The sequence below is a fragment of the Dryobates pubescens genome, chromosome 13, assembly GCF_014839835.1.
Source record: "Dryobates pubescens isolate bDryPub1 chromosome 13, bDryPub1.pri, whole genome shotgun sequence".
Classification (NCBI taxonomy): Eukaryota; Metazoa; Chordata; class Aves; order Piciformes; family Picidae; genus Dryobates; species Dryobates pubescens.
The window spans coordinates 16299494-16312590 of NC_071624.1; the positions used below are offsets into that span (position 1 = coordinate 16299494).

General features: G+C 44.4%; 1 protein-coding gene across 1 annotated transcript in view; it reads right to left on the minus strand.

Moving 5' to 3' along the window:
* FNDC3B (fibronectin type III domain containing 3B) overlaps positions 1-13097 on the minus strand; it is a 229775-nt gene that overhangs the window by 47662 nt on the left and 169016 nt on the right. Inside the window, exons 12-14 of the mRNA XM_054166761.1 lie at positions 4695-4819; positions 1975-2149; positions 1314-1400 (exon numbers count right to left, since the gene is read on the minus strand). Coding sequence (XP_054022736.1) covers positions 1314-1400; positions 1975-2149; positions 4695-4819 — 387 coding nt within the window. The remainder of the gene's footprint in view (positions 1-1313; positions 1401-1974; positions 2150-4694; positions 4820-13097) is intronic.

Sequence of the window (13097 nt, forward strand, 5' to 3'; positions counted from 1 at the left end):
TCTGCGTGGCAGTGTTGGCTTTGCAGACAGACAGATCTCGCCACCTCCAGAGGGACTCAGCGCTCCGGCTGGCGTGGCCCAACGCCATCTTGTGGAGCTGCGCTCGCCTCCGGCTTTGCTGAGCTGCTACAGCAGGATGGAAGGACAGATGGACAGCCAGCCTGGCCCTGGGGACAGCCAGCCGGCCACACTGCAGCTGTTTTCCACCAGATGGTAAAATCCACACCAACTTCTCCTCGATAGCAGCACCCACCACTTGTGCTGTGCTGATGGCTTCAGCAGCAGTGAGGCAGACCACTCATTTTTGTATCTGCAAAAAGACTTTAGGGTATCTTTTCTAGGGGGAGAGGGGAACTGTATTTAGGAGCAGCCACAGTGCAGGAGATACAAATACTTGCTAAAAAACCCCCACCAAAATAACAGCTCCAAACCCAGCCACATATATGTATGGTATAGAAAAGCTTCCATTTCTGTATGTCATGGGAGGACAAGCCCCTGAGCTGGGGAAGGAAGCTGTTTGCTTCTTGCAGTGTTTGCTCCATTGTGGTGCACAGTAATAGGCTGAGAAACAAGAGGTTCAAGCTTGAACACCAAAGATTTCACCTCAACATGAGATAAAACTTCTTTACAGCGAGGGTGGTGTAGCACTGGAACAGGCTGCCCAGGGAGGTTGTGGAGTCTCCTTCTCTGGAGACTTTCAAGACCCACCTGGACACATTCCTGTGTGGACTACCCTAAGTAATCCTGCTTTGGCAGGGGGGTTAGACCCAATGATCTCTTGAGGTCCCTTCCAACCTCTAATATACCGTGATACAGTAAGTACGTTTGGTTTTGTGACCATGGATTGGGTTTTCAGAATGCAATAGAATAGAATTAACCAGGTTGGAAAAGACCTTCGAGATCATCATCAAGTCTAACCTATCACCCAACACCATCTAATCAACTAAACCATGGCACTAAGTGATCCATCCAGTCTCTTCCTAAACACTTCCAGTGATGGTGACTCGACCACCTCCCTGGGGAGCAAAGCAGCTGACTACAACCTCCTCATGCCCTGAGCCACACTTTTATAACATCATACCTGACAGTTCATGCTACTGAGACCTCTGCTTGTTTCAAAAAGGCTGAGCAATGAGCATCTCCTGCAATTCAAGTGAAAATATAGCTAACAGTTCAATTTATTAGGTCACTGTATAAAGTAAATTTATGTTTGATGACTCATTTTTGGAGCTGGTACTAATGAGTCCCTACAGTGCCTGGAAAAGAAACCACACATAAAATACTGAGCAGTGACAAGGGGAAAAATATTTTACCCTGAATTTATACTGTGTGCTTCTTCTGAGATTCTTCACAGTGCAGGCTTGCTCCTCTCCAGTGTACTTTGGGTGAAACACACTATCCTAGAAAAAACAAACCCAAACAAATTCCTGTTACTGAGGAAAAGCTCTCTGCATTATAGTCTGTAGGTAGACCACATTATAGCAAAGGGCCTTTGTAGTCCTGTGCTTTGTTAAGTATTATTTATTTCAAGCTGCAAGGCCACGATAATTTTCCTTCTAGAAGGATGTTGCAACTGACCTGAATAATATAATCATGCTGCAAAAATGAGCACAAACCCAATGGTGACAGTTTAACACGTTACAGAAATAGAAGTGACAGATGACAGAACACAAGCAGACCACACAGCAGTGAAGAGGACACAGCAGACTCAACTGGTTAGGACAAGCTGCCTTATGCCTTACAGACTCCTGGAAGCTTTGTACAGTAATCATGGGTGACAGTAGAGATTTTTAGCTAAGGATTCAGAATTCTACTGTGGAGCAGAACAAATCACACAGCTCTGCCCTGCCAAGTACTTAGTACTCCTAAAAGAGCCTCCAAAGCAGCAACCCACAATCTCCTCTGAGAGCTTGAATTGATAAATAAGAACTCAGTCTAAGTCATAAGTGTACTTCATAATAACATGGTACTTACATTATCCTCTTCCTGAATTTCCAGGGTGTAGGAAATCACTTCCTCTGGAGTGCATCCTTCTACTTTATTCCACTGCAATGCAATCCACGTAACGCCAGCTCGAACAAGCCTTGGTGCAGAAGGGGTCTGAGGAATATTACCTGCAGTGTAGCATACCACCTCCTGGCTGTACCCACTGCACAGAGACAGGGAAGGAGAGAGAGAGGAATGTTAAAGAAATAAAACTGAAAGAAAACAAACCCCAGTGTATTGAGAGAAATATTGCACATCTTCAGAAAATCCAGACACTATTCAAATGGCCCAGGTGGAAAAGATGAGCACCCATAACTAAGAAGAGAAAAAAAAACAAACAGGGTTATATGTGTCCTCAAAGCCATTTCTACAGATCTCATCACCAAAATATTGGAAAAAATTGTATCTGCCTAAAAATCTTAGCTTACTGTGAAGGAGAGGAAAATCTCATTTAACAAAGGGGGAGTTAAATCACAAGAAATAAAGCCCCAGGTGTTCAACTTTCGGATGTTTAATTTGAGATGCAGTTTCCAGCTTTTATAGACTCAGAATACAATTTCTATTCAGGCTACACCTCTGAAAGCTGGGTGCTTCAGTGAAGGCAACCCCACTTTTTCAGGTATCCTCCTCCAAAGAAAGCAGGGAAAAATTTAGCCAGTCATGACCACACCCGTTCAGCATCACGCAGGAGCTGTCTGGTGCAGGCACAGGTACCTTCCAGCCCTCCAGGCTGGCTCTGCTCCTTTCCAACTCCACCCACCCAAACTTCTTTACATTTTAGTCTGAGTATAAAGTTGCTCTTTCACCCAGTTCAGATTGCAGCCAGAGAGAGATGCATGCTCTCATCTCATCTCATCTAAATCCCAGCCCGTGACGCCTCAAAGTGTATCAAGCAAGTGTAGGAAGAATTCTCTTAAGACTCCATGCAGAATATAAGAAGCACAATGGAAACTTGAGAACAAAGTTTAAAATGTACAGATTCTGGTGAATTTTCAGGAGGACAGCACCACCAGAATTTGCAGCTTAGCAATTTTCAAATCTCTGTTTATGAAGTAGAAATCCATTTTGCTCACATGAATTTAACAGACACCAAAAGCCACATCTCCTTTGCCTGAGCCTCCTTCCTCAAAAATATTGTTGAAATATTATATATTTTTAAAAAACCCCCACCTCCTAGAACTAAGATCTGAACAAGAAAAAAGGCATGTTAACTACTAAGCCCACAAGCATTACACAGAATCAAAGAATCACCAAGGTTGGAAGAGACCTCAGAGATCATCAAGTTACAACCAACCCAAACCATCTTACAGCACAAGTGTTGCATGACATTACCGTGTCATAGTTTTGAGTGCTGCCTATAAAAATAAGCCATGTGCTGTGGGTGCTTATCTCCCAGATTAACACAGAGCAGCTGACCAAGAATGTAGTTCTCAGTTCACTCACTTCTCAATAGGCTGAGGGGAAATAAAAAAAAGAAGAAAAAAAAAGAAAGAGGGAAAAGAAGAAGAAAAAAGGGAGGGAGGGTTGAAGCATCCTCTAAGATATTGCAAAAATCCAGCAAGAAAAGAGATGCCAAAACTGGGAACTTTGCACAAAACTGGCAGCTCCTTTCTGATCACACTCAAGCCTCTCTCTCTCTCCAGATCAAGTATCACTTCAACACGGAAGGAAGTAGTTGGCAAAAGGAACTCTGTGCACATGAACTGTCCCCCCTGCATCTTAAAGGGAAAACAAAGAAACCTGAAAAACACTTTATAAGGTTATACATTACTGAGAGGTTTATGTTTTGAAGAGAAGACAATACAGGAATCTCCCTCAGCACAGCACATTGTTATACACCACTAGTGCTGCCTTTTCTGTCCTTCTTGTAATAACGATTAGATCCTGTTTAGCTAAGGAGGACAATAAAGCAGTATACAAGAGCACTGGATGTTTAGCTTCTTCACAGCTCAACTTTTCCTGGCCTACTCTCCTTCCATGAGCACACAGTTCCTACAGCACAATGTCTCTTTGGGCACACTCTGTTTTGCAGCTGTGTCACATTTTAGCCCAGTAGTCCCTAGCAGTTCCTGGAGGATTTCTTATCATCTTAATCTGAGTGCATTTGCTCGTATGCAAAGAAAAGGAGAACCTGAAACCCATCTGGCAGTGCCTCTGGGTATGCCTGTCCTCTCTTGGTCCTGCTGGTGCTCTCTCACCCTTCTCTCCCACCCCACCAGCCAGCCCTGCCAGTCCTGCAGAAGAAGGAAGGGACTGTACTGCTGAAAAAGAGACAGAAGGGCTTTGCTTTAAACCAGAAAAATAAATATATCAAGGTTCCTTTCAAATTCTGTAACTCAGCTTCCTCTTGCTTGTTTTTCTTGGTTCAGGGAGGTCTCTAGTGGGATTTTTACATAACAGATGTATTCTTTTTGTATCAGGAATAGACCAGAAAACACCATTTAACACCTCAAGAGGAGCCTCTCTTCTTAGGCTAACCTCATCCCAGTGAAGCTAGGCAGTGATCCCTGGGAGGTGAATGATACCAGCAGGGAAGGTGTGACTTACTCTAAAGCATTAAGAATAGAGCAAATGTCAGGTATTTAACTTAAAACCAGCAAGTGAAAACAAATGAACAAACAAAAATCCCTCCCCCAAATTCCTCTTCAACACTGTCACTGATGGGCCAAGTCTTTTTGTGAAGAAGTCATGTCCCTTGGGTAACTTACCTAGTACCAATGTCATTCTGAGCCGCTAACCGGAAGGTGTAGCCCAAAGCTGGACAAAGCTTAGTCAGCTTGCAATGCTTCTGGCTTCCAAAGTAACATTCTCTGAAACCACTGTTCCTCTTTCCCTGGAAAGAGAGCAATCTGTAATCAGACAGTTATGAAATGAAAAGCACGTGGTTCTTATTTTGGAAAGAGCTGTTAAAAGATATTAGAACTTGAGACTTCCATACAGGCACTGTGCAAAGAAAGCTGTGTAAGGCACTGCCAGCCCTGCCACACCACCTCAAATAGCACAGATCAGCAGGCAGTCTGCTGTCAGATGCCTCCTCTTTTCAGGTTCTTATCTTCACAAGATGCATCTACAGCTTCTCTCATCCTACTTGAAGTGCAATTTATCCTACTTGTTAACCACAAAACACACAAGTGAAGGGTGAAGTTAATCTCTTAACTGACCTGGCCACAGGGGCACAGGAAAGCGGCAATCAACATCTCTTCTAAGTGTTACCCCTTCACACCTCCAATCTCACATAAGCCATCCCTGGTCCTTCACAAACACTCTATCCCACAAGAGGGCTCTCGCTCCCCACCGTCCAGGCCCTTGCCAACCTGCAGGCAGAGACACAAGACTGGGAGCAATCCTCTGCTCAGCTCCCTGCCCTCCAGGGTAGCACAGATTCACTCATCACCGAGTAGTAACGTGCCAGGTTCTGTACCAGTCCCACTGTACAGAGCACATAGCATGTAATGAGCAAAGAGGATTTGCTGAAAAGGATGGAACTTTGTTAAGAACTTGCATGCCAGAGGTGTGTTTCATGGGAGCTTCACATCAACATGACTGGAGCAATGATGAGCTCTGAAAAAGCCAATATGGGACGGCGGTGAGAGAGGGTCTGGAGATACCTCTCTAGCTCCCAAGTCCATTCTCAAGCACACTGGGTACAAACCAGCAGAGCTGAGGACAAGGACATTCAGAAGTTCTCTCCCACCCTGCCACACTTAAAATAAAATTCTTTTCATTCCAACCCAGCTTTGTGTGCTGTGGGGTGAAAACAAAGCTGAGCTTTTGCAGGTCAGAGACCCCAAGACAACAAAGAATATCTGGCCTCATCCTGTGACACATGTGGAAATGGTCAGTTTGAAATCTTTCAGGAAACAGGGCATGGATTGCTCAGCTCTACTTAAATAATATCTACCTGAGCTAAAGCAGTCTAAAGGAATTTTAATTTCAATACCTGGATACAGAATTAATGGACAATCCCATTAAAAAATACCAGAGCAGAAAATTAGCAGAGCACACCCACGGCTCAAACTGGTGCAGGAGATACAGTTATGTCCATCACTGCAACTTCTGACTTAAGAGCTCTGCTTTGCCTTTACTATTTTTGGCACCTGTCTCCACAGTATTTAAGTCTTATCTCAGTAAAATTACCATCTGCCCACAGACAAGGCTATTTACTTCTCCAGATACATGAGCCTGACAGAAGACTCAACGTTTCTATGCCTAAGCAGAGTAACAGGAAAATTATTTATACAGGTGACCTTCACTGTGGTCCAACAGCCTCACCTACTGCTGCTCTGCCTGTCCTCCCAGACACTGCTCTTCCTCTGTATATCACTTCATCATTAATCATCTCAGAAATGCTTGAGTGGGACATTTACTTTTCACTGGTCCATTCTCCATCCCCTATCAATTCCTACTTCTTCTCGCTTGAATCGGAAGACACAGGAAAAAGTCCATAAAATGTTTGCAGTAAATCTCCAAAATGTGGTTATTAAGCTGCAAAGGATCATGCAGACCTCCAGCATGGCACACCAATTTGGAGGCACTGAAGAGACCTTTAGCATGCTGGCAAACTGCCATAACTTACTTTTATTTATATAATGTGATCCTACAATCGTTCTACAACTTGCTTTCACACAGAATCTTCTTCAGCTTCACACAGGTTGCCCGGGGAGGTGGTGGAAACCTCATCCCTGGAGGTTCTGAAGGCCAGGCTGGATGTGGCTGTGAGCAACCTGATCTAGTGTGAGGTGTCCCTGCCCACAGCAGGGAGTTTGGAACTAGATGACCCTTGAGGTCCCTTCCAACCCTAACAATTCTATGATTCTACGATTCACCCACCTGCTCCAGCTGTGGCATTGCTGTATGGCTCAAGTAAATGAAGGGGGAAACTGGAAGAGAATCATGACCCCTAAAGTAAAAGTCTTCTGTAAATGAGAAAACTTTCTCAAATCTAAAATCCCTTAGTACAAAGTTCTAGGATAAAACTCCTTTTGGACAAAAAGTAATAGGTCACCACACTGCCTAGCTCAGCAAGAATGGATTTAAAATCCACCCTATACAAAACCTAATCAGCAATCCTGTGTTTTAGTCAAATAGCCACTCATCAGTGCAGATGAAGGGATTTTCATCTTTTTCTCCTACACAAGCTCTCTTTTATAGGTACAGATGCATTAAATAATTTGTCACTAACTCATTAAAGAGTTCACTGTTTGTGAAGCACCTGAAGACTTTCAGTCCCTTTTTGATTTCTGCTTAGGAATGTAGGTTTTTTTCCCCCTTGTTTTCTTCTGCTTTTTCTGCAAGAGAACAGAGTGACCAAATGCTAAGCGTGGGGTTGATAAACAGTGATGGCTGGGTAAAAACATGGAAAATCTCACCTGCAGCACAAGGCCTGAGCTGAGAGCAATGGGCCAAAGAAACTCCTATTTGTCAAGCTGATTGGTTAAAACTTGCCCAAGTTTGCCAAAGACTTAGGTTATCTTTGACTTTAACAGTACAGATTCTGATACTGTATGTATTTTCTTTTCAGAACTGGCATTGTACATTCCCCAGGCTCACTCAGAGACTGACTGGTATTCAAATTACTCAGACTGGCTGGTATTTTGGATTCTGTTGGCACTAATTGGAGAGGCTGGCCGATATTTCTAATTATCCTGGCATTAATAGCCTGGAAATAGCCTCTCCGCTCCTTCTCTCCCAAGATTTATGAAAGCACTAATGCTGGCATAATTATAGACAGGAACAACTGGCAGGCTGGTACTGGCTGCCACCCAAGACTCTTAAAACTTTCCCAGAATCCTTCTCCTATTCTTTGCACACTCGGCATCCAAGTTTTAATCCTCTAAATAATGTTTTGTAAGTTGCTTAAAATACACTGTATCATTTCCTCAAATATTTCTAATCCACAAGTTTCAGAGAGAGAGCAGACACTGTCTGACTTCTTCACCAGCCTAGACAACCTAGACTGTGATGGCCATCAAGGCCTGCCCGAGGAAATGAGAACAATTCATCTCCACAAATCCATCAAGGTTTGCACAATAGCGTAACACAGCATTTTAACACAGCCTTGAAGAGCTCTGCTGCTATCTCAGCTGTATTTCAAGCTACACACTCAAAAGAGGAATACTTCAATTTTTCTTGGAGAGAAGAAACTCCAGCTCCAAACTCAAAGCTTCCCTTGAAGATAGCTTTTACTGAAACAAGGGTCTTCAGACATTAAATGGGTTTTGTTGTGTCCAGTTCTGGGCCCCTCAGTTTAGGAAAGATGTTGACTTGCTGGAACGTTTCCAGAGAAGGGCAACAAAGCTGGGGAGGGGTTTGGAGCACAAGCCCTATGAGGAGAGCCTGAGCAAGCTGGGGTTGCTTAGCCTGGAGGAGAGGAGGCTCAGGGGAGACCTTCTTGCTCTCTACAACTACCTAAAGGGAGGTTGCAGACAGGTGGAGGTTGGTCTCTTCTCCCAGGAAACCAGCACCAGAACAAGAGGACACAGTCTCAAGCTGCACCAGGGGAGCTTTAGGCTGGATGTTAGGAAGAAGTTCTTCATAGAAAGAGAGATTTGCCATTGGAATGTGCTGCCCAGGGAGGTGGTGGAGTCACCATCACTGGAGGTGTTTAGGAAGAGACTGGATGGGGTACTTGGTGCCATGGTTTAGTTGATTAGATGGTGTTGGGTGATAGGTTGGACTCAATGATCTCAACCTGGTTAATTCTAGTATATTCTATTCATTCCCTGCAGCACACGTAGTAAATAAGCAGGAGGGGAGGAATGGGCAGGTCCAGTGGACAGAGAAATAAAGCACAGTCCTTCACAAGATTTCACTGTAAAAAACCTGAGTAAAAGGTGCCAGCATCAGATTTGCAATCAGGAGGCAAGCTGGCAGCCTGCTGCTGGCCATGCCAGCAGTAACTTCTGTCTTTGGTTCATACTGGCAATGAAATGCAACAGACTGATATTCAATCTGACACAAAGCTGTGGAGCAAACTGTCAACAATTACTAAAACACACCCTAATGTCTCTGTAAATCATTTATTGTGCAAGCTCTTATACAAGGGACTGCATTTTCTGTATCTACAAACATTTAGAAGACCGAACAAGACCTATGAAATATCACAAAATACACACAAACCTCAACTTCACCCAAGACTTTCCCCACTCCCTGGGCAGCACATTCCAATGGCCAATTACTCTTTCTGGGAAGAACTTTCTCCTCACCTCAAGCCTAAACTCCCCCTGGTGCAGCTTGAGACTGTGTCCTCTGGTGCTGGTTGCCTGGGAGAAGAGACCAACCCCCACCTGTCTACAACCTCCATTCAGGTAGTTGTAGAGAGCAGTAAGGTATCCCCTGAGCCTCCTCTTCTCCAGGCTAAACCACCTATCACCAAATCATTGTTTAGCCTGCAGAAGAGAAGGATCAGGGGTGACCTCATTGCCCTCTACAACTACCTGAAAGGTAGTAGACAGGAGGGGGTTGGTCTCTTCTCCCATGCAATCAGCACCAGAACAAGGGGACACAGTCTCAAGCTGCACCAGGGGAGGTTTAGACTCGAGGTGCAGTGAAAGTTCTTCACTGAGCGAGTCATTCATCATTGGAATGTGCTGCCCAGGGAGGTGGTGGAGTCGCCGTCCCTGGAGGTGTTCAAGGGGAGATTGGACGTGGCACTTGGTGCCATGGTCTAGTCGTGAGGTCTGTCGAGACAGGTTGGACTTGATGATCCTTGGGGTCTCTTCCAACCTTAGTTATACTGTGATACTGTGATTAACTAGTCTGGTATTTTATCTGTCTCTCTCTTCAGCACATTCAAATGAGACACTGGATGAGAATTAAAGCTGCTTTTGAGTTACAAAATACCAACACACTCTGAGTGAGAGGCATGTCCTTGTCTCTGGCTCAGGAACAGTCCTCCACTTTCCCACAAAGAATAAATAGGACACTCTTGCTATCCATATGTACAAGAGAAACATTTATTTACTACCATTTAAAACACAGAACGATCATTTTACATCTAATTAGTAACAAAGGCCTGATTCTTCCAGCAGGGCCAGCAGCACTGTTCAATGCAGTTGCAGTTTACTGATTTTGAGGAACGCTGGGCACCAGGAGAAAGCATCACATCCTTTACAGTGATGGTTTGTGTTTGGTGGATTTTTAATGCTGGGTTGTTTTTTTTTCTGATTAGCCTTTTGCTTACCCTGAATAATCAATCCTGGCATAAACTGATCAACTAACTGGTTCAGGTTTGTAAAGTTCACGGAGAAAGAGCCTGAAGGTGGAGTTTGCTTTAAACACTAAAGGATTTTTATTGCTAGACTGCTATCGCCAATCCCAGCACTTAGAGGTGGAGGTATGCTCAGATGCTACTGAATTTCAACACACTTGAGAAGAGGGGCTGAACTGATCTTTCACCCTGCTGTTAAATAATAAAGACTGTCCTCCACAGTGCTTCAGGCACTTAAAGCTGAACCAGTTTATTAGCAAGGCATTACAACTGGAATGCAAAGACCTACATCAGTACTGAGAAAGAATTTGCATTGTCAAACTAACATGTACCAGCAGTCACATTACAAACTACTTTATCCCATTTGGCGGGAAAAGGGTGGAACAGCAGGCATGGCTTTACCTATCAACTGCTCTGTCTTCCAGAGTCTGCAGATCAGGAAAAAACCCAAAACTAAACCGAGGAAGATGGGTCTTGAGCAGTACAATCACAGAATCACAGAATGTTAATGAGAGGGACCTCGAAAGATCATTCAGTCCAACCCCCTGCCTGAGCCAGATCAGCTCACACAGGATCACACAGGAACACATCCAGGTGGGTTTTGAGTATCTCCAGAGAAGGACACTCCACAACCCCCCTGGGCAGCCTCACAGTGAAAAATTTTTTCCTCATGTTTCCATGGAACAACCTTCCCTTCGTCAAATTAAGTCAGAACACAACACACCTAACTCCAGTGAGGTAACAAAAGCCACTCATTTGTGCTTCATCTAAATCTCATCTGATGAGACAAGAGAAGGTTTCTGATGTATGTAAGAGAACAGAGAATGGGAACAGCTCTGTGCCTATTCTCAGCTAGATGCAGTCAAAGAAAAAAACCCTGAAGCACTTCTCGCCAGGCCCTTGAAAGAACATCCAGAGAAGCAGGGATCCCGTGGTAGGTATGTGGGGTGACATGAGGCTTGCTTAGGAGTGCTGTATCCAGAGTCACTGTCAGACCACCTCAGCCCTTGGGACTTCCCTACTGCAGCCATGAAGACATGAGAATCTGTCCTCTCTCCACAATTTACAACCTCACCTGGCCCGGGTTTGTCAAACGTGCTGCTTCTGCTCTTATCTTACAGCAGCTGTTCACTTTTTGCATATACCAGTGACACCACCTATGCTCCTGCCTGCATTTAAAGATGCTATAAACTATGCCTCTACCCTGTAAAAATGACAGGAGGAGCTAGTTGAGATGCTATTGAGCATCTGACATACTCCACAATCCGAACTGCCTCAGAAAGAGACAACCTGTTACTCATCATGCTGGAGCCTTTCTGTTGGCAGCAGTGGTTAGCACAGCTCCAGCTGTCCCTGGGATACAGCTGGGCAGCCTCTACAGCCTGAGGCTGCAGCCCTTAAAGGACGGTTTTCTGGGACGTGCACGTTGCTTCTGTGTTGCAAGGGCTTTCCATAGCTCACCCACAGGCTATCCTTCCTAGTAAGGGACTTGACTTCTCAAGGCAGATTGCCATTTTAGCTTTACCATGGGGTAGATTTCTCATTCCCCACTCAGGCAAAGTCCCGTCTGCTTTGCAGCCACAGCTTAATTTCCTTCTGATTGCCGATTTTCCCGTGTTTATGTTTTATTCTGTGCCCTGTAGCTAATGAATGTTGCTCTAGCTGAGATCTGGCAGAGCACTTGCTGTTGCCTGGCAAGAGTTCTCCTCTTCCCTGTTGCATTTATTTCTTGATTTCACCAGGACACAGTGTGGCATTGTAAGCAACTCAGTGCTTTTGCTTACGTGGAGTTCACACAACCAAGTGAATGGGTACAGGGCACTACAGTATAATTCTCTTTTGTACTCAGGTGCATAACTCCAGTAGCTAACTGCACCCTACACTGGAGACACAACTTGCAGTGGTGTGTGAAAAAGCCAGTGGAACACCTTGCTGAGCTCACTGTGGCAGGCAGATGAGGCTCCTGCAGATGCAGGAGCACCCAGCCAGTATCTTCAGACTTTCTTCAGTAAGCCTTAATAGGAAGTTTTAATTCAGCAACTCAAAATTGCATTTCTGTCTCATATCATAGGGAAAATAAATTCAGAGATGCTACACCTGTGACATTAACTATCTCAGAACCAGACAACTGCGTTTCAGTCAGGAGTCATATTAAACTCTTGGACTTGTATCAAGTTAATTTGTGCAAGGCCACTTCCTTCCATCTTTGCTGGCTACCTATCCACTGAGGTCTCACATTTCAGGATTGTTACTGAGAAAACAAGGAAATGAAAATAGATAGCCTAAGGGAAATCAGGATGCTTTCGTTTTCCCCCGTTGGTACATGAGCTAGCCAAAACCAAATTACTTTTGCCCTGTCAAAAGCAGACATCATAACAATTCCTTTAGGAGACAAAACTCTAGGCACACACTCTGGCTTAAAGGGTTTACAGGACAAGAGCATTTCATAATTGCCTTATATGCATCAAAAATTGTGACTTGGCTCCATGTGGACAAAATGAATGTCAAAAATATTTGCACTGTAGTGACAGTCTGTTGGTGTTCTTTCTTCTGACATGTCCTCCTGTGGCTTCCCTTCCTTTTGCAGGTTGGGAATCATTCACATTCCCACTGCTGGTTGCTGTTACCTTCCCATGGCTCCAAGTTACTGGAAGCCTTGCAAAAGATCACAACCGGACAGTCAAGGTGTCACAGGAGATGTAATTGGATCACCTTGGTCGATACTTTTGGAGAAAAATCTTTTCAATCTCCTTTTCACTGACCTCACACTCTAGTTTTTTTTGTTTTCTCTTCACTGACAACCTTTCCTCTTCTGAGAGGCAGCAAGCCATTCTGAAAGGGTTTCATTTTAATCCAGTTCAGTGGGTTTCTCATCAGGCAGGCCCCGCTTGCTGTGACACTG